Source organism: Rhinoderma darwinii, chromosome 2 (genome assembly GCF_050947455.1).
Source record: "Rhinoderma darwinii isolate aRhiDar2 chromosome 2, aRhiDar2.hap1, whole genome shotgun sequence".
Lineage (NCBI taxonomy): Eukaryota > Metazoa > Chordata > Amphibia > Anura > Rhinodermatidae > Rhinoderma > Rhinoderma darwinii.
This window is the reverse complement of record NC_134688.1, coordinates 255,869,217-255,891,188: the sequence shown is the minus strand read 5'-3', so window position 1 is coordinate 255,891,188 and position 21,972 is coordinate 255,869,217. Positions and strand designations below refer to the sequence as shown.

General features: G+C 43.4%; 1 protein-coding gene across 1 annotated transcript in view; it reads left to right on the top strand.

Annotated features, from left to right (window-relative positions):
- KCNQ4 (potassium voltage-gated channel subfamily Q member 4) overlaps positions 1 to 11,111 on the top strand; it is a 187,177-nt gene extending 176,066 nt beyond the window's left edge. The window contains exons 12-14 of the mRNA XM_075853172.1: positions 949 to 1,080; positions 1,287 to 1,431; positions 7,256 to 11,111. Of these exons, the coding sequence (XP_075709287.1) occupies positions 949 to 1,080; positions 1,287 to 1,431; positions 7,256 to 7,474 (496 nt within the window). The 3' untranslated portion in view covers positions 7,475 to 11,111. The remainder of the gene's footprint in view (positions 1 to 948; positions 1,081 to 1,286; positions 1,432 to 7,255) is intronic.
- The last annotated feature ends 10,861 nt before the right edge of the window (positions 11,112 to 21,972 follow it).

Here is a 21,972-nt window from a genome sequence, read left to right as displayed (position 1 = left end):
TACACAGGTGCACGGCTCGTTCCAGTACAGTTATCAGAGCTGTGTCTTCTAACTATCCCAGCACCTGTGTGATCATCAGATGACCATGGACCGAATTTTATCCACTAGAAGAAAACAATGAAGGTTCTTACTGAATAACAACCATCAGAGAAAAGAGGAATTAATACAGAATGTATATTTGGAAATTGTATAACTTTTAATTATACAAGAAAATAATAATAATTTGTTGAAAGATATTACAAGCTTTTAATTATACTTTAAGAAATGTTTCCAGTTTGAATCCACAACATCTTCGGGGCACAGACAGACCCCATGATGCATTCCTGAATGATACGATTCATACCTTGAATCGCTGCTTTAGCTTTCTAAACATCACAGATTACTTATTACCAGCAGATATCTACTGTTGCAAACTGCAGTAATTCCTAAATCAACTCTAAGAAATCATAACACTTTCCTTAAAAGGACCTTACCCTACCCCTCCACACCCCTGACCCTAGCGACTTCATTTAACTAGAACCACTACTTGGCCGTATGTTACATATTGTGTATGGAAAACCACCGCACTATTATTAGATGGTATCTAACACCCTCCAGCTATGTCCATAAAGTCCCACCATATACTGTACTCAGAATTGTGGGAATATATATGTATACTAACATAGATGGAGGTTATTAGATAACAATAACAGCACAAATTCTCGCTTTCATCTGGACTGCAATCACACATTTTACATAAGTGGGAACCAGTGCAGTAAGAATAATAAAACCACCAATAAAAGAAAGAAACATTCTACAGTATTAACAAAAATAGGATATCTCACCAAAGATAATATCAGGGTCAATGCATGGTATCAAAGTCACGCAGTCTAACATGATCGCTTGTTTCTTGCCATTTACATTCAATGTCTTCTGTTATAAATTCATGTATCTTCTTTGTTTATGTAGGATCCTCAAGTTCCTAGTAGCAAAGAGAAAGTTCAAGGAGACTCTCCGTCCATACGACGTGAAGGATGTCATTGAGCAGTACTCTGCTGGCCACCTAGACATGCTCGGACGAATAAAGAGTTTACAGTGCCGGTCAGTGGCACATTGTAGCATTGCTGATCTGGGGTACACTGGGCAATGAGTAAAAACAACTTGGGACACATCTTTATGCTGTCAAAGATTGCTGCATTGTCATAACCCCAAGCAAAGCCATGTTTTACAAATCTCACCTGTGTTTCCTTTAATAACATTTTTATAAACCATCATTATATTGTTTTTTTTTTTTGTTTTTTTTGCAGTGTTGACCAAATTGTAGGTCGAGGTCCTATCCCAATGGAGAAGAAGCCTCGGGAGAAAGGGGAGAAACTTCCTCCTATTGGATCTGATGCAGATGCAGCTGATGAGATGAGCATGATGGGAAGAGTGATAAAAGTAGAGAGACAGGTGAGGCGAACCTCTAGAAATATTCATCATTTAGACACATAATAAAGAATAGGATTTACTTGCATAAAACAGCAAAATCACCAGGACCACATATTTATAAAGGAGTTCTTTGTAGCTATAACCTCCTAATATTGAAGTACATAATGTAGGCTTGCCATGGAATTGCTGTAATGTAAACTACTTATATGGTTTCCAGAAGCCTGTAACAGGACGGTTAACCTAAGGGAAAGATTTGTGTTCTAAAGATTTGTGTTTGACAGCTAACATTGTGATTACATGCTGCGTAATGTGCACTGTTCTCTGTAAACTATGGCAAGAAAATGTAGTGCAGCACTTTAAAAGAAAGCAGCTCAGATGAATGGGTTGATAAAGCCTACATTATGTGTGATAAAAGTCTTCAAATACAAAGCAGCACACATGATGTAGATTACACATGGTAGCACCAGGTGAATAAGCCTGATTTAGTGTACTATGTAGACAGGGGTGTAACTAGGAAAGACTGGGCCCCATAGCAAACTTTTGACTGGGCCCCCCCTTCCCTTGGTGCCACACACAGCCCCCCTTGTAGATAGTGCCCCCTGTAGATAGTGCCATACAGCGCCCCCTGTATATTCTGCGATACTATTGAATGTGGCGTCGCTGCCGCTGCAGCAACCATCTGCGGCTGCTAGCGACGCCACCGGGCATGGGGGGCCGCGGGGCCCGTAGCAGCTGCTATGGCTGCTACAGCGGTAGTTACGCCACCAGGAGCGTAACTAGGAAAGACTGGGCCCCATAGCAAACTTTTGACCTAGGTGCCACACGCAGCCCCCTTATAGATAGTGCCCCCTGTAGACACTGCCCCCCTGAAGATTGTGCCATACATCCCCCCTAAAGATAGTGACATACAGCCCCCTGTAGATAGCGCCATACAGCCCCCTGTAGATAGCACCCCTACCTCCCCCTTGAAGATAGCGCCCCCCAAACAAAACAAAACAAATTATATTCACATAGGCCCCGTTCCCGTGAAGAATGGAGCTTCTCCAAAGCATCCTCAACGCTGACGGTATCCTTGCGTAGGCCAGCGTGATCCAGTGACGTCTTCATAACGCCGGCCTGTGCAGGTATCCAGTCGCTGCGCCTGATAGGTTGCAGGCTGAATGTGGCCTGCAGGCTGTAGCCTAGTAAATGGCAGAGCAGGGAAATATCTCCATGCTCTGCCATAGTGCATTCCTCCCAACTTTCAAGTATCACAAAGGGACAGCCAACATTTTTTTCTTTTAAGCCACGCCTCTGATCCCTCCCAATCTCTGCCCATACAAACCCGGTTCAGCCCACACAGTCTCATGCTCCCATAGTGCCTCCCACACAGTATAATACCAAATAGCTTCCCCCGCACAGTATAATGCCCCCATAGCTGCCACCATACAGTATAATGCCTCCATAGCTGCCACAATACAGTATACTGCCCAATAGATGCACCCATACAGTATAAAGCCAACACAGATGCCCTCATACAGTATAATGCCCATACAGATGCTGTATAATGGCCAAAAATTTCCCCATGCAACATAATGCCCCATAGCTGCCCCCATGCAGCATAATGCCCCCATAGCTGCCCCATACGGTATAATGCTGCCCATACAGTATAATGCCCCCTGTAGCTGCCCCATACAGTATAATGCCCCATAGCTTCCCCATACAGCTTAATGCCCCCAAGCTGTCCCCATACATCATAATGGCCCCATAGCTGCCCCACACACAGCATAATGGCCCCATAGCTGCCCCATACAGTATAATGCCCCCTTAGCTGCCCCTAGTGCCAATGCCCTTGTAGATAGTGACACAATGCCCATATAGATAGTGCAAATGTAGATAGCACCACATTTTCCCCTGTAGAGTGCCACTGTGTCCATGTAGATAGCACCCCCCTGTATATAGCACCATTGGGACTCCCTCTAGGAGTGGAATCCCCAGCCAGAGCATAGGCCAGGGATTCCGCTCCTAGAGGGAAGCCCTGATGTCACTCTCCATATATGGACAGTGACGTCAGTGGCTACTGATTAAACGGAATCCCCGTTGCCACCTCTGGCAGGGGATTCCGCTCCAAGAGGAGCCCCTGACGTCAATGTCTATATATGGACAGTGACTTCAGGTGTTTCCTCTAGGAGCGGAATCCCTGGCCAGATCATCGGAAACGGGGATTCCGCTCAAGGAGTAGCCACTGACATCACTGTCCATATATGGACAGTGACATCAAGGGCTTCCCTGAACAAAGCGCTTAAAGTAGCGCTGTACCCAGGGAGTCCTCGGCGAGCAGAGGAGCTCCCTTTGCTCCTCCGCTCTGAACTTATTCTGAAGCAGGGTGCTAATGTTCCCTGCTTCAGAATTGGGTTCAACTGTATCTGCGTCCTGAGGATGCAGATACAGTTGACAGCGGGACATACCCCCGACCACCCGGGACAGCAGGACACCGCCTGCTGAATCCAGGACGGTTGGGAGCTGGGCCAGCTCCAGCTTTATGCGGGCCCTTGGGCGACACAGACTTAGTAGGACCCTTTTCGGGGTTACTCATGGCGGCAGTAAAATAAAAGAAAACTTTACTTTGTGCCCCCATATATGTTAGGCACCCAATTTGTACCCCCATAAATTTAATGCCCTCTGTAGATAGTGCCGGACAACCCCCGTCCCAGGTAGTGGTACGTATCCCCCCCTCCCAGGTAGTGCCACACAGCACCCATCCCTGGTAATGCCACACAGCCCTCCCAGGTAGTGCCACACAGCCCCCCTTTCAGGTAGTGCCCCACAGCCCCCTCCTCCCAGGTAATGCCACACAGCCCCCTCCTCCCAGGTAGTGCCATACAGCCCCAATTCTTGATAGTGCCACAGAGCCCCCCTCCCTGGTAGTGCCACACAGCCCCCTTCCCTGGTAGTACCACACAGCCCACCTCCCTGTAGGTAGCACCTTTGGTGATCCCTCTAGGAGTGGAATCCCCAGCCAGAGCTTTGCCGACGCTCTGGCTGGGGATTCCTCCTCAGGAGAAGCTCCTGATGTCACTGTCCATATATGGACAGTGTTGTCAGGGGCAACCCCAGAGCTATAGTCCCTGGCAGAACACTACTAGCCATATATGGATAGTGATGTCGGGAGCAGAGCTGAAGTCCCGGGCAAAGCGCTAAAAAAGGCTCTGCTCCGGTACTCCGTCTCTGGGGAAGCCCCTGACATCACTGTCCATATATGTAAGCTCCTGTTGTCACTGTTCATATATGGACAGTGTTGTCAGGGGCAACCCCAGAGCTATAGTCCCGGGCAGAACACTGCTAGCCATATATGGATAGTGATGTCCAGAGCAGAGCTGAAGTCCCGGGCAAAGCGCTAAAAAAGGCTCTGCTCCGGTACTCAGTCTCTGGGGAAGCACCTGACATCACTGTCCATATATGTAAGCTCCTGATGTCACTGTCGATATATGGCAGTGTTGTCGTCCCGGGCAGAACACTACTAGCCATATATGGATAGTGATGTCCAGAGCAGAGCTGAAGTCCCGGGCAAAGCGCTAAAATAGGCTCTGCTCCAGTACTCCGTCTCTGGGGAAGCCCCTGGATATATGGATAGTGATGTAAGGGGCAACCCCAGAACCAAATTATCGGGCAGAGCGCTACTAGAACTCTGCCTGGGACACTGCTCTGCTCCTGACATCACTCTCCATATATGGACAGTGATGTCTGGGGCTTCCCCAAAACCAGAGTCCCGGACAAAGCACTATTAGCTACTAGCACTCTGCCTTGGAGTCTGTAGCGTAGTAAATGGCGGCCCACAAACCTGACTGATCTACATCAGTTCTGTCAGGAGGAATGGGACAAAATATTGGGAAAGTATTGTGTTAATCTCGTGGAAGGCTACCCCAAGTTTTTGATCTAATTTTAGCAGTTAAAAGGCAATGCACAAGCACTGCATATAGAAACATTTGACCCGTTAAAACAATGATATAGTAAATAAAAATAGACATAAATTTGTCTCTTAGCTATTATTTAGATCCTTATTATTTGCGTTCCCTTTTAAGGTTTCCCTGCACATCGGCACTACCGGCCACACGGCTGGGCAGGGAACCGCAGTCTGCCCCATTTACTTGAATAGGGCCGTGCTGCAGTTTCCTGCACAGTGGGTGAATGGGGCATCACAGTGCACGATATAAAAGTGAAGGAGACGCAGCGCTAATTTGTTGCTGCGGCCCTTCATTCTCATGATCGTGGGGGTCCCAGAGACCGGACCCCCACCGAACATAAAGTGACGGCTTATCCTAGCGCTATGCCATCTCTTTATAACATGAGAATAACCTTTAACCTCTTTCTGCAGTATATATATGGCGCAGATCGGGTGGTGGAGTATGGAGCTGAGCATCTAAGTGGTTAGAAACAGGGGGCAGTCCCCATTTACATTGCATTGGCCCCGCATGACGCGATCACGCGGTGCCGATGGTTGGCATGGCAGCTTGGGGGCCTGATGAAGGCCTCCAGGTCTGCCATCTGCCTCCAGCAGGGCTTCATAGGAGACTGGCAGTATAACGATATACTGCAATACAATAGTATTGCAGTATATCATGCAAGCGATCCAATGATCACTGGTTCAAATCCCCTAGTAGTACTAGTGAAAAAAAGTTCAATACAGTTAAATAAATTAATATATATATATATATATATATAAAAAACAAAAATATTAAAAGTTAAAGCACAATGTAAAAAATAAATAAATTACTTATTATTTAACCCGCACGGTGAACATCCTTAAAAAAAGAAAGACGCCAGAATCACTGTTTTTTGGTCACTTCATGTCCCACAAAAAATGAAACACAAAGTGATCAAAAAGTTGCATGTACCCCAAAATGGTACCAATAGAAACTACAGCTCACCCTGCAAAAAAAATAAGCCTTCATACCACTCAATCGCCTTCATACGGCTATATCGACGGAAAAATAAAAATGTTTTGGCTTTTGGAAGGTGGGGAGGAATAAACGAAAGTGAAAATTGGTTGCGGCGGGAAGGGGTTAACATAGGAAATGTTCTGACAGTATGCATTGTGTAGAATGGTGAAAAATCAAGTGAATTCCTTTACCCTTATTTAACATACGGCAGATTTGTTGCAGAAATCTCTGCGTCTGTCCAAATATTCTGAATGGGACCTACGGAATTCCATGCACATACCTAAAGAACCCCATTCAGATGTTGGGGTTGGATTTTCAGTCGCAGAAATTTCTGCAATAAATGTGCTGCGTGTGGATATTTCCTTATTTCACTATTGCAGACAACTGTGAAATTGTAGCAGAGGTGTGTCCGGTTTTGGTCACTCATTTACTGTTTTCCTATACAGGTGTATGTATACAGTCGATTTTTAGTTTCATGTTATATCACAGTAAGTGCAATGTGCCTATATTGATAACCATTTACTATTAGCCTGTGCATATCAATTGTTTACACCCTGTTTAAGTCTACTCATTACTTTTCTGCTGTGGGACCTTGACATTGGGTTACCATCTGGATTATCCACTGCTTCAGTGTTCTGACCCCATTTTTAACCTGCGAGGGTTTTTTTGTTTCTTGCTTTTAATTGATGTTTATGTGTATTTTTATGTAACATTAATAAAGCATCTTTTGTATTTTTTCAATACATGGTCATGATCTCTTCTTGGTTGGTTTAATATATACTTTCACAAGGACCACGATACTATATGGGGCCGCTGCTCGGTTTTTCCAACTCCGAAATTGTGATGCATCATAACAATCCAACAAGTTTGATTCAGATGTTTCCAGTGGTAACTGTCAGAAGTAATAGTATGTATTTCTTTTACAGGTTCAATCCATTGAAGATAAACTTGATGTCCTTCTTGGTTTTTATTCTCAATGTCTAAGGAAGGGCCCTGCCAGTTCCTCTACAATGACCTCCATGCAATTGCCGCTAATAGACCATGACATGACATCTGACTACCATAGTCCTGTGGATCAAGTTGATATTTCAGTGTCGGCGCAGACACTAAATATTTCCCGTTCCGACAGCACCAACATGGAATGAAGGACTCACAGTACATTGGTAGAGTTGCCTTGTGCCTACAGCTTCTCTACTGGTCATTGGTAGAGTTACAGGTTTTCCAATACAGCTATAGGAACAGACACCATTTCACGGCTGGATTGGCTCCAGTACTCTCTGCATCTTCAAACATAATGAACATAGATTATTAATATGCAAATTCAAGTCTTCTGGAAATGAATCCAGTATTGCCACAGAGAGGTGAGAAGGACTTGGAAAGCCATATATTCTCTCTGTGTGGTTTATGGTAAGGAGAGATGGTTGTAAAGTGACTGAGATATCAAGTTAGAAGGTCACAATAATGAGCTGTAATGTGGATACTGTTAGCAATCCACCCAATTTCTGCATTGTCCTTTCTCGCTCCTATGTCTTGTTGGCCAGTGCCAGTTTTACAGCACTCCGCCTCTAGAAAGTGCCTCAAAGATCTTATTATGCAGATGCTGCTCCTGTCAATCTTTCATCTCCTGAGTACGGGCCAGCACGTGCTCTGGTGCACATGAAACTTGAGCTTCTTACTTCTGGTCTCTTGGTGAGTGAGGTATTTGCTCAGCCTAGACACTGAGACAAACTGATTTATGCATGGATTACAGTGCTACGAGCTTCATCTCCAGAGGTAGAAGAGCATCTTCCTTATCAGTTTCTGCCGCCTGCTGGAGTGGAAGAAAAGTAGACAACTGAGAATTGAACTGTTAGTGTGACCTGAATGAATGTGTACACTGGTCTGTACGGAGATGAATGGATTACCATTATGTGAAAATGGAACATGACTTTGCTTTTTTAATGGGGTGTTTGTGTAAATATATTTTTGCGACGATATTATTTAAGTTACATGAACCAGTTGTAAAATATCTATTTTTCAATCTAACACACACAAGGAAGAATATGTTTGTTTGTGCAACCATGATGGATACGGGACGTCTGAACATGGTGTGTTGTTCGTCCATGATCTCAGCTTCCGGACAGGAAGGGTCGTTGTTGATCTCTCAGTGGTGAGCCGTGTTGTTCCGTAAATAGCATTGTGCAAAAATGGAAAATTTCTTGTTCCGATGTTTGGGCAGGGACAGACAAAGAATATAATCCAGGCAGGCAGACTTTTTTTTTTAGTCCCATTTTACACTTCAAATAAAGCAAAATATAAACCAACAGCCACTGAAAAATGATGCTGCCTTAGTTAATGGAATTGCTCCTTGTAAAGGTCATATACTCTATGGGCTCGATGGGTGGCACAATAAAACTGTGCAGATTGCGTCTGTTTTCTTTTCTTTTTTCGTTTGGTTTAATCAACTGAACACGGCTCGTGGCGTAAAGAGATCAAAAATAACATGTACGGATGTAGCCATCTTTATCTGGACTTTTAATGCATTAAATACAGTGTGAAGAAACTTCAACTAGACTTTTTCAATGTCTTTTCAATGGTTTGTGTTGTGTTATATCACGCTGCAGCAAGTTATTAGTCAAGATAAAGATGGCTACATCCGTATCAATGGGATTGTTCACAGGTCAAACTGCATTCAACTTTGTATATCTCACTGTTTGGGTGTTGCGAGACTTTTCCAAATTATACAAAGACATAGATAAAAGGTTACAAAAGTACAAATAACGCAGTGTAACAAAGGTTCACATTGAATTTAACGTACTAATAACATTGCTCAATATGAAATGATATTATTGAGTGGTATGTATGAAGTAAATGTTCCAGAAACATGTATTTGATAGGTTTGGCTCAGAGTCAAGATAAACTTGGCTACATCTGTATTTACCTGCAATGTATAGTAATACCAAAACAACCCAAAGCAGCGGGAGTTAAACACAGGGACATTGTTGAGTCATTACTGGATTTCACTCCAAATTCACTCTGCTTATTGAGATTTACCAGGACAATTGCAATTTTTGTAAAGCCTGTGCCTTTTTTAAGGTGTAACGCATGGATGACGCATGGATGACGGAACTTTTCTGTTTAATATCTCATTCACCCATTATACTATACTAATAATGTTCTTCTGAATAGTTAGACTAATCTGCCAAGAAAAACACATATACATAAAAAAACTTTTCATTGAAAAACAAGCACCTATCCAATACAGTACATGGGTCATTTCATGGGTCAGTACACATTTCATTGTCACTTACAGCCTGATATTTACCACCTCTCCTGAACCAAACGCAGCACCACATGGCTGCCTCTCTCATCCACACTACTGTATGTCTGTGTGAACCCGCTCTTTCTATAGCTAGGGATCCGTTATTTTCTGTGTCTATGTAGATTGAAATATCTTTACGCAAACACCCAATTCCGAGATTTGGTTATACATGCATGGAAGTACAGCTATTGAGTGTATGAGCGAGTGCTTTGTGTGCAGCTGTATTCACAGGTATTGTGTATGGTAGAATGTAATATATTATGTGTATGTGCCCTGATCAATGACTAATATTATTTGCACAGCTGTCTCTCTAGGAGAAGCAATATTTAATATATGCAACGCATTATGCCTCCCTGCATTGTTCTGTCTTCCGTCCCCTTCCCATAGCACAAAGCATGACATCCCACATCCTAAGCATGGAGCTGCTTCATCCCTTCCAGGTTTCCACAGAATTACCTCTAGCTGTGCTTGCCATCTAGTCCTTTCCATCACATCTTGCCCTAAGAAGGCAAGCTGCTGCAAAGCCTGAAAAATCTCATAACATAATACATAACTGGAGCGCAGGAATCTGTATTTCTGATCAGAACGAATTCCTCAAGTTCCAAAAGGAAACAGGAGTCAAGCTCCATTAACCGATTAAGAGCCCATTTACCTATCCTTGCTGTTTATGGACTCCTCTGTGAAAGTCAAGACATGAGATCAGAAGAGGGGACCCATGATCTGTTCTGATTTATTGCCTTATTGCCGGTAATAGGTCCATGTATTTCTATCCTACTACTATAGAAATGCGCAATGAATACTGAGGGGCCTGAAACAGAGTTGCAAAACTAGGTCAGCCTTGCTGAAATTGGGACAGCCGGAGGCTATGTATTGCAAAAGTCTTTAGTACACAAAAAAGGTACATTTTCCTTTCAGCAATACTGACCGTAATGTCTCCCCAGTGACAGTCTACTACTTTTATTTCACTAGTTCATAATGTTTGCCCAATCCCCCCCCCCCCCCCCATTTACAGTAGCCCGTTATTAAATAATGTAAGTGAAGAAAGAGAACAGGAGAGATTGTGGTACTTTTTCATTGTTTCTCCTCTCCCTTGTGTACAATGTTTCTAGTAAGAGGTAAATGTCTGATGGTTAATGAAATCTTGTAATCTACCTCACTGCAGACTATTGTCCTCTTTTGTCAGTATTTTAGGTTTCCTGTAGTGTTTACTATTGGTTAAAATAAAGAAGTTTGGCGTGATAAGGAAAATTCTTCCTCCATGATCCACCTTGCACCTAAAACAACTACTGACCTGAATAGCGCTGTCTCTCAGATTTCAGGGCTGGTTTTTTTTCCTGGATCTACCATTCCGCAGATATGGCCCACCGTTGTGTTGGCTCCCTATAGACTAATTTACTGTAGTTACCCAACAGGGTGGAGCTTGCTTCCCTGCCCCTGATGTTGACCAATCAGCACAAGGCAGCTTACGGGAAGTTCACACCCTGTTGGCTACTAACAGCAAATTAGCATATGGAGAGCCAACACAACAGTGGTCCATATCTCTGGAATGGGGGCGGTCCTGGATAAAAAGATCAACCGCGCTGGAATCAGGGAGATAGCGCTATTCTGGTCAGTAAACCCGTTCGACTTCTATGACCTAGTGACATGTCCTCTTTAATGGTTTGTGTAACTTCATATACAAAGACAAATTTTGAAGCTGTGTTACAATAGCCAGCCAAATTGTGTGTTCTCTAATTTGTTCATTGCTATAGTAGGATGCATCTATGTGATGTGTGTTAAGTTAGTTTACCTCTGTCCGCTCGTCTTCAGCTTTTCACCATGATCACCCTTTGGACACTGCGGTTACTGTGCAGGAGTATGTAAATAGGAGGCTAAATATTTCAATTCACAACCCCCTATGGGCAGGAAGTTGTACAGATGACGTGTGTTATTTGTGGTCTTTGTAAGAAGACATTCAATCTGGTCAGAAATACAAAGCCATAGACTCACAGCTATCTCTAGATCAGTATTTGCCCATTGTCATTGTCCCTAAGAACATTATTCCATTTGGCCAACTACTATACATCGAAATCTGAAGACATTTCCAATAGTTGCCTGAACACAGTCACAGAGTCAACCCCATGTTGTCTGTGACGTTGAGCCAAATATAAATGTTATATTCAATGGTGTTACTGGTCTTATAAATAAGAGACCTGGAATGTGTCGAATGCATTCTTTAGAAAAAGGAAACTAAATGGCTGCTTTCCATTGGGTCATGCATCATATATTTTGGCATGAGGTTTTAAACACATTGAGGAGTATTTACTATGTGCAGGGCAAGCGCTTTGACTAGGATCCTTTTGCTATTAGTAAAAAGTGAAAAGCTACAGGCCATAACTTTGCTTAAAGGATAGTAAAGGAGGAGCAGTATAAAGCACTGCCATCTTGTATGTCGCCTATCCTTACGATGAGGACATTATTGTTATGTATATAGATGCACTGCACATTGTAAATGAACCATTTGTAGTGAGAATAAATCCCATACCAGGATGCATTTCAGTGTTTTTGCTGCCACCTGCTGGAAGCTGAAAGCAATGCAGGCGTCTCAAATATTGGGCACAACCTTACAGAAGGGCACCTAGTGCTTGCATGATATTTAAGTGTCCCATATAGCAAGTGTAACGTTCCTAATGCTACAGAATATAGCTAGTTTTATATTTCGTTTTAATTCCCATAACTATATTGTTCTCAATTCAGTATTCTTATCCCAGCTGAAAGGTAAAGATTTCCTAATGCGTTTTTATTATGAAATCACACTAACTAATTGCTTGCTCTGAGGTGTCCTCTTTGGTTGGTGTCCCCTGCATCCTGGTGTTGAGATTATGTTAGGATCCTGAATGCTATGCATGCATAGGCATGACCTAGGATCTGCATCCAATGTATGAGGCTTTCTCCAGTAACAGACATTTACCTGCTTCTTCCTCACCCTGCAAGATCACCAGAAAGAGGGGAATCATTTTCCTAAGGGGAGGAATAACTGTAGTTAGAACGTTGTTAGGAGAACGCTTTGAGCTACTGAAACTTGACTTGGAAATAGATGCGTTTGCAATAGAACAAATATGTACCTCACTAATTTATTGATTTCATTAAAATTTTACTTAAAAAGTTAAATGTGTCGTTATTTTTTTTTACTTAGCTTCTCTATGTTCCGAACCAGTAAGTTGCCAGCTGGATAGCCGTGTGATTTATTAGATTAATGTTGCATGCATTAAAACATTGATCGCTAGCTAGCACAAAATTGCCCAGAATGTGCAATGGTGCCCATGCAAACCCTAATGTTGTGCACTGGTATTGTACCTATCGTAAAGAGACAGCCCAGGGGCAACTAGAAATAGAAATGTCAGTCATAATCTAAGCGCTCCATCTGCAATAAATGTTTGAACCATTAATATAAAATGTACATCTAACTAAAGCAGGCACCTCTGACATTTTGACACTAGTTCACACTTTTGTATGTGAAAACTTCACTACTTCAATTTAGGCTAGAACTCTATGAAACCATCTACTTATAGATGAAGTACCTGAAGTACTGGCATTAGCCACAAGATGGCAGAATAAAACTACTGTGTACCTGTTTCTGGACTCCCTGCTAGCAGTACAAAAAGGCAGTAACCCAGCATATTTTCCCATTCCCTTCATGATCTGAGTCATGTATCACAATAATATTTTTTATATGGGCTTACTTAAGTTCCTAGGATAGTGCTATTCATACTTCACAGTCACCTACCAGAGCTCTGCTGAATAGTTGGAGTTGTGGTCTATTGAGTAGTAATATATGACATTAGTGAGATAAAGAATGACATAATTAAAGGGGCTGACTAAGCGTTTAGAATATAAATGTTTAAATACATTAGAGAACGCAATAACCATGAAGTAGAAATAGTAAACGTCTAAGGTTGCACATAGACTTCACAGGCCTAGGTTGATGAGAGCAGTATAATATTCTGTATGTGGTATAATGACCACTTTATAAAGGGATGTACCAATCGAATTTACACTTACCCCCAACCTCAAATCGGAAGCAGAACGCCTCCAAACATCTGCCCATTGATTTCAATGGGAAAAACGGCGTTCTGTTCCACTGGGGTGTTTTTTTACGGGGCCGTTTTGAAAAACGGACGCGTAAAAAAAACGCTCGTGAAAAAGAAGTGCATGTCACTTAAGCCATTTTTGGAGCCATTTTTCATTGACTCTATAGAAAAACAGCTCCAAAAACGGCTGTAAAAAACAGCGAAAAACACGAGAGGCTTAAAAATGTCTGAAAATCAGGAGCTGAAACAGCTCCGTATTTTCAGATGTTTTTGATTTTGTGCGTGCACGTACCCTAAGGGTATATTCACACAGATTGTTTTCAGCCATTTTTCGGGCCGTAAACGTCCCGAAAAACAGCTGAAAAATCGGAAGCAGAAAAAACACGTAAAACGGCCGCGAAAAAGAAGTGCATGTCTCTTCTTGAGACTATTTGGAGCCGTTTTTCATTGACTCTATAGAAAAACAGCTCCAAAAACGAGGCGAAAAACCTGAGTTTGATTAAAAAACTGTATTTTCAGACGTTTTTTATTTTGTGTGTGCACATACCCTTATAAGTTTGATGCCACATTGACAATTCTATCCAATCAGCATTGCAAGATAATCATGGCAAAATGTTGTCCATATGAGGGACTTAAAGAGGCTCTGTCACCAGATTTTGCAACCCCTATCTGCTATTGCAGAAGATAGGCGCTGCAATGTAGATTACAGTAACGTTTTTATTTTTAAAAAACGAGCATTTTTGGCCAAGTTATGACCATTTTTGAAGTTATGCAAATGAGGCTTGCAAAAGTTCAACTGGGTGTGTTTAAAAGTAAAAGTACAACTGGGCGTGTATTATGTGCGTACATCGGGGCGTTTTTACTACTTTTACTAGCTGGGCGTTAGGAATGGGAGTGTATGATGCTGACGAATCAGCATCATCCACTTCTGTTCGTTAACACCCAGCTTCTGGCAGTGCAGACACACAGCGTGTTCTCGAGAGATCACGCTGTGATGTCACTCACTTCCTGCCCCAGGTCCTGCATCGTGTCGGCCACATCGGCACCAGAGGCTACAGTTGATTTTGCAGCAGCATCAGCGTTTGCAGGTAAGTAGCTACATCGACTTACCTGCAAACGCCGATGCTGCTGCAGAATCAACTGTAGCCTCTGGTGCCGATGTGTCCTCGCTCGTCTGACACGATGCAGGACCTGGGGCAGGAAGTGAGTGACGTCACAGCGTGATCTCTCGAGAACACGCTGTGTCTGCACTGCCAGAAGCTGGGCGTTCTGAAGAGAAGTGGATGATACTTCTCGTCAGAACGCCCAGCTAGTAAAAGAAGTAAAAACGCCCCGATGTACGCACATAATACACGCCCAGTTGGACTTTTACTGTAAACACACCCAGTTGGACTTTTGCGAGCCTCATTTGCATAAATATAAAATGGTCATAACTTGGCCAAAAATGCTCGTTTTTTAAAAATAAAAACGTTACTCTTATCTACATTGCAGCGCCGATCTGCTGCAATAGCAGATAGGGGTTGCAAAATCTGGTGACAGAGCCTCTTTAAGGCCTTAGTTTGACTCTTTGGCTGGGTTCACACGACCTATTTTCAGGCGAAAATGAGGCGTATTATGCCTCGATTTACGCCTGAAAATAAGGCTCCAATACGTCGGCAAACATCTGCCCATTCATTTTAATGGGTTTGCCGACGTACTGTGCCGACGACCTGTAATTTACGCGTCGTCGTTTGACAGCTGTGGGTATGTGCACACGAGAAGTGGCTTTTACGTCTGAAAAGACAGACTGTTTTCAGGAGAAAACAGCTGCGTCGTTTCAGACGTAAAAGCTCCTCGCATTATGCGAAGCGTCTTTGACGCCTGTAACCTTGAGCTGCTCTTCATTGACTTCAATGAAGAACGGCTCAAATTATGTTGCAAAGAAGTGTCCTGCACTTCTTTGCCGAGGCAGTCATTTTACATGTCGTCGTTTGACAGCTGTCGAACGACGACGCATAAATGACAGGTTGTCTGCACAGTACGTCAGCAAACCCATTCAAATGAATGGGCAGATGTTTGCCGACGTATTGTAGCCCTATTTTCAGACGTAAAACGAGGCATAATACGCCTCGTTTACGTCTGAAAATAGGTTGCGTGAACCCAGCCTGTCAAACGACGACACGTAAAATGACTGCCTCGTCAAAGAAGTGCAGGACACTTCTTTGGACGTTTTTGGAGCCGTTTTCTCATAGACTCCAATGAAAACAGCTCCAAAAACGGACGTTAAAAACTCTGCGAAAATGCAGCGAAAAACGCGAGTTGCTCAAAAAACTTCTGAAAATCAGGGGCTGTTTTCCCTTGAAAACAGCTCGGTATTTTCAGACGTAATTGCAGTTATCGTGTGCACATACCCTTAGTCAATGAATGCAAATAATCATAGCAATAAAATTGGGACATAAAAAAAATCAGAAAGCTACACCAACAGGGTGAAAAATCATACAAAAAGGAAGGGTGTCGCGAAAAAAATATATTTTTATATCAATTTGCTTTTAGTGTTTTATTAACATTTTTTTTATTTATTTGTGTGTTTGTGTTTTACTTTTCTTTATTTTCAAACTTTTTATTCTCTATGGGGGCTGCCATTTTTTTTTTCATTTCTGTATGTGTCGATTAACGACACATACAGAGATGGAATACGGCACACACATCCCCATAGAGAATGCGAACGGGAGCCGTTTGCATTCACTATGGTGTACGCCGTCTGTGTGGGAACGGCGCATGCGCCGCTCCCACACAGTCCAAATGAAAGGTCTTCGGCCGAGCGACATCCGGCGTCATTTTCTCGTGGACCGGAAGCCGCGGCCAGACAGTAAGATTACTACTTCCGGTCGCGGCTTCCGGACATGTGTTCTGAAGCAAGCACTAGGAGCGGAGGGAGGAGACGGAGCGGACGGACTGGAGGGAGCGGCGGCGGCAGGAGCAGGTAAGTTATGTAAATGTTTGTTCGTGTTTTACTGTGTGATTATCACTGTATGTAAGCCTACTACACAGTGCATTCGCTCAAAAAATGGCGACACACAGTGTAGGAGGTTTGAACATTCAATCCCCTCCTTTCTCCCGGCACTAGCCAGGATAAAGGAGGGGGGATTGTTTGAGGACGCTAGAGCGAGTGTGTCTTCTCAAATTTTGAAGCATAAAGCAATGAGGTTGCTTTACCACATGCCAATGCTGCAATTTTGGGAATTGCTCCCTCTACTGACCAGCACAGGGAAATGTTATAAATTAGAATCTAATTTATAATATTTCCTGACTCGTGAAAAAATTAAAAAAATTAGAACAATGTTTAATCATTTATATACTGTTTAACTAAAAAAAAAATTCTAGCGACACATTCCCTTTAAGTAGGGGGTTCAACGTTGCTAAGTAAAACACATCTGCCCCTCTCTCTGAGCCCTCTATGTGTCTTCACAGACATTGAACAGATCCTAGAGTGGTCACATTCCACATTTCCCTGATACCTAGATAGGTTTCACTGGTCTTTGTGCACAGTGGACATACTTAAAGAGTAACTGCACTTTCTTTTTTTTATGACATATATGCATTGTATTTGGAAATCAATAAACTTATCAAATAGCTTCATTAGCCGATTGGTTTGTTTTTATTGTTAAAAATCTATATGAACTTACCTGTTTGTTCAATGTCAGGGCCCCTCAAATTCATCCTATACCGCCTGTTGCTACGGCTATTCCGTCTTCAGCTCCAGTGAAGGGGGTCAGTTCAAATAGCTAAAACTGCAATCCTGGCGGCATATGAAAGATAAGTATCTCATCTTTCATATGCCACCAAAACCCCTGTTCTAGGCGGTCCACAGCCGAGATATGGCTATGTGAAGTGAGCCCCCTTCCCTCCAGCCTCAGTCTCTCGCAGTGAGCCTGCATTCCGTGTCTTTAATTACAGCGCGTCCAGGAGTCTTAGAACAAGTGCGTTGTTCTGAGTGCACAGTGCAAATGAAATGTTATCCTGTCTTTACACATGTACTGTGCACTCTTTATCTCACAGTAGATAGGGACACTACAGTTAGGCTTCGTTCACATCTCCGCTAGGGCTCCGTTATTGATTCCGTCAAACGACGGAACCCTTGCACAACAGAGACCTATGGAAAAAATTGCAAACACACTGAGAGACCCACTTAGTCGGCGGGCAAATATTACATTTATTTTATTTTACAAAGATTGCCTGAGGCAAATAAGGCTGTTTTTTTTTTCCACAACTAACAACAATATAACTTTAATCTAGTTATAGTAAATAATAATCTTTATTAATTAAACCAAAAACACAGACCACATGAAGATTAAAGAGGCTCTGTCACCACATTATAAGTGGCCTATCTCCTATATAAGGAGATGGGCGCTGTAATGTAGGTGACAGCTGTGCTTTTTATTTAGAAATATGATCTATTTTTACCACTTTATTAGCGATTTTAGATTTATGCTAATTAGTTTCTTAATGCCCAAGTGGGCGTGTTTTTACTTTAGACCAAGTGGGCGTTGTACAGAGGAGTGTATGACGCTGACCAATCAGTGACCAATCAGCGTCATGCACTTCTCTCTATTCATTTACACTGCAGATAGCGATATAGCTATATCGCTATATGCAACCACATAAACACACTATAACATTACTGCAGTGTCCTGACAATGAATATACATTACCTCCAGCCAGGACGTGATGTGTATTCAGAATCCTGAAACTTCTGAATCTTTTCTGTGAGAATTCCAACAAGGCAAACGTAATCTCGCGAGATTACGCTGTAAACTGTCATTTAAAACGAGATTACGTTTGCCTTGCTGGAAATCTCACAGAAAAGATTCAGAAATGTCAGGATTCTGAATACACATCACGTCCTGGCTGGAGTTAATGTATATTCATTGTCAGGACACTGCAGTAATGATATAGTGTGTGTATGAGGCTGCAGATAGCGAAATCGCTATATCGCTAGTGCTGTGTAAATGAATGGAGAGAAGTGTATGACGCTGATTGCTCACTGATTGGTCAGCGTCATACACTCCTCTGTACAACGCCCACTTGGTCTAAAGTAAAATCACGCCCACTTGGGCATTAAGAAACTAATTAGCATAAAGCTAAAAATCGCTCATAAAGTGGTAAAAATAGATTGTTTTTCTAAATAAAAAGCACTGCTGTCACCTACATTATAGCGCCCATCTCCTTATGTAGGACATAGGGCACTTATAATGTGGTGACCGAGTCTCTTTAAGATTACAATGCAGTCAAACAGCGAGATTCTCATACGTGGAGCTGAGTAACAGTGTACTGCTGGCTATAAAAGGAGCATAGACAGGTAAACATCCACTATAAAATGGTGGGATGTAGGTGAAAACTAAGGTAAGATATCTGTCTATGCAGAGGCGTAGCTAGGTTCTCCAGCACCCGGGGCAAAGATTCAGTTTGGCGCCCCCCACCCCAACCTCTTTCCCGACATCTCTTTCCCCCTCGCCGTGTTTGTTTTCTCTACCAATCGACGTGTCATTTCTTTTTATGTAACGCGAGCATAAAAATATTTGTACATTTCACAAGCAATATGGTTCTATACACAACACAAGAACCAAGCTCAGTACATATATACAGCCCCAGAAGCAAGCTCACTACATATATACAACACCAGCACAAATACAGCTAAATTTAGTGCAACCCCTGCCGTATAGGTTTGTACGGCGTAAAACTACAGCTCCCAGCATGGCCCGAACAATGTTAAGGATATGCTGGGAGATGCTGTTTCACAAAAATAAATCCTATCATAATCATATCACCCATCATCTCGCTGCAGATCATACAGTGACTACATTACTGATTAGAGGCAGAATAAACATTTACATTAAGTGACTCACCGGTGACGTCTCACATTCTAGTTCTTTCTCTCCATCCGGTCCCGACATCTATGGTGGCTTCTCCCGGTCACAGACCATTTCTGCAGTTTGCCGCTCACATGTCTTCAGCTTTTCCAACATTTCTGCACCTATAAATAAATATAAAGTTATCATTATACCACACACTACGCCCCTAAATATAATAGCGCTTTATACTGCACCTCTAATTATAATAGCACCATACACCGTGTCCCACACACACACACACTGTGCCCCCTGTAGATAGTGCCTGCCATAGAGCCCCCTGTAGATAGTGCCTGCCATAGAGCCCCTGTAGATAGTGCCCGCATATAGACCACCCCTGTATATAGTGTCCCACAAATAACTCCCCCTATAGTGCTCTACAGATAGCCCATCCCTGTATATAGCCCCCTGTAGATATAGCCCACCCCTGTATATAGAGCTCTACAGATAGCCAAACCATGTATGTAGTCACCCTGTAGATATAGCCCACCCCTGTATATAGTGCTCCACATATAGTCCACCCCTGTATATAGTGTTTCACAGATAGCCCACCCCTGTATATAGCCCCCCCTTGTACATATAGTCCACCCCTGTATATAGTGCTCCACTAGATAGTCCACCCCTGTATATAGTGCTCCACAGATAGCCCACCCCTGTATATACTATATACAATGGTGGGCTATCTGTGGAGCACTATATACAGGGGTGAACTATATGTACAAGGGGGCTATATACAGGGGTGGGCTTTCTGTGGAGCACTATAGGGGGAGCTATTTGTGGGATACTATATACAGGGGTGGGCTATATCTACAGGGGGACTATATACAGGGGTGGGCTATATCTACAGGGGGACTATATCTACAGGGGGACTATCTACAGGGGTGGGCTATCTACAGGGGGACCATATCTACAGGGGGACCATATCTACAGGGCTGGGCTATACACAGGGCTGGGATATACACAGGGGGGCTATATACACAGGGGGCTATATCTACAGAGGGGGGCTATATACAGGGGGAATATATCTACAGGGGGGCTATATCTACAGGGGTGGGCTATATCTACAGTGGTGGGCTATATCTACAGGGCTGGGCTATATCTACAGGGCTGGGCTATATCTACAGGGCTGGGCTATATACAGGGCGACTATATCTACAGGGGGGGCTATATACTGGGGTGGGCTATCTATGGAGCACCATATACAGGGGTGGGCTATATCTACAGGGGGCTATATACTATATAGCCCCCCCTGTAGCTATAGCCCACCCCTGTATATGGTGCTCCATATGTAGCCCACCCCAATATATAGCCACCCCTGTAGATATAGTCGCCCTGTATATAGCCCAGCCCTGTAGATATAGTCCCCCTGTATATAGCCCAGCCCTGTAGATATAGTCCCCCTGTATGTAGCCCAGCCCTGTAGATATAGTCCCCCTGTATATAACCAAGCCCTGTAGATATAGTCACCCTGTAGATAAACCCCCCCCGTAGATAAAGTCCCCCTTGTAGATAAAGCCCCCCCCCCCCCCGCAGATACAGCCGCACACTTCTATTACAATTTAAAAAAAACTTTAAAAAAAACTATTCAAACTCACCTTATTCCCGCTCCCACGCCGTCCGGCAGCCATGGAGACCTGCTCTCTTCTGCGCAGGTCTCCAGGGGGTTGAACGCAGCGTCTATGAAAGGCGCTGATTGGCTGGGCAGGATGACTTTCCCTGTCAGTCAGTCAGCGCCTTTCATCGGCGGAAGCTTCACTGGTACAAAAGGTACCAGTAGCTTCATTTGTGGAAAGGCGCTGAATGGCCGGGCACGGAACGTGCCCGGTCATTCATTGCTTCTAATTGTACCTGTGTCCTTGCGACATAGGTACAATTATAGTACAGGAGGAGGTGGCGCTGGCGCCCCCCTCTGAACTGCGCCCGGGGCACATGCCCCGCTTGCCCCCCCCCCCCTAGCTACGCCCCTGTGTCTATGTACCCTGGCTGTCTAAGGCTGCATTGTGATAAAAATCAGAAGAGCCCCCCGACATGTTTCGCTGCAGCGTCTTCAGGGGTATTGGGGCTAATGACAGCGTTCTCACGAGGAAAACCCATTTTAAAACCTCCGGATGACGTGAAAAGAGGTGTACAGTAACAAAGTCAAATAGGTGTGATTGTAAGAGAGCGCACACCTCCCATAGTGACGAACGTATTTAGCAACCAATGGGAGGCAGAAGATCTCTACCAATTCAGGAGCAGTGTCCGCGCAAGAGCACAAGTATGTTCAGTGCGCTCGATCCTAATACTTCTCTTATCCATATATGAGTAACTGCGCAGTTGCGAGTGAAAAAAAAGAGAGAGAGGATCCTACAGTGTGCATGCTCCAGAACATAGTTCATTTGAGG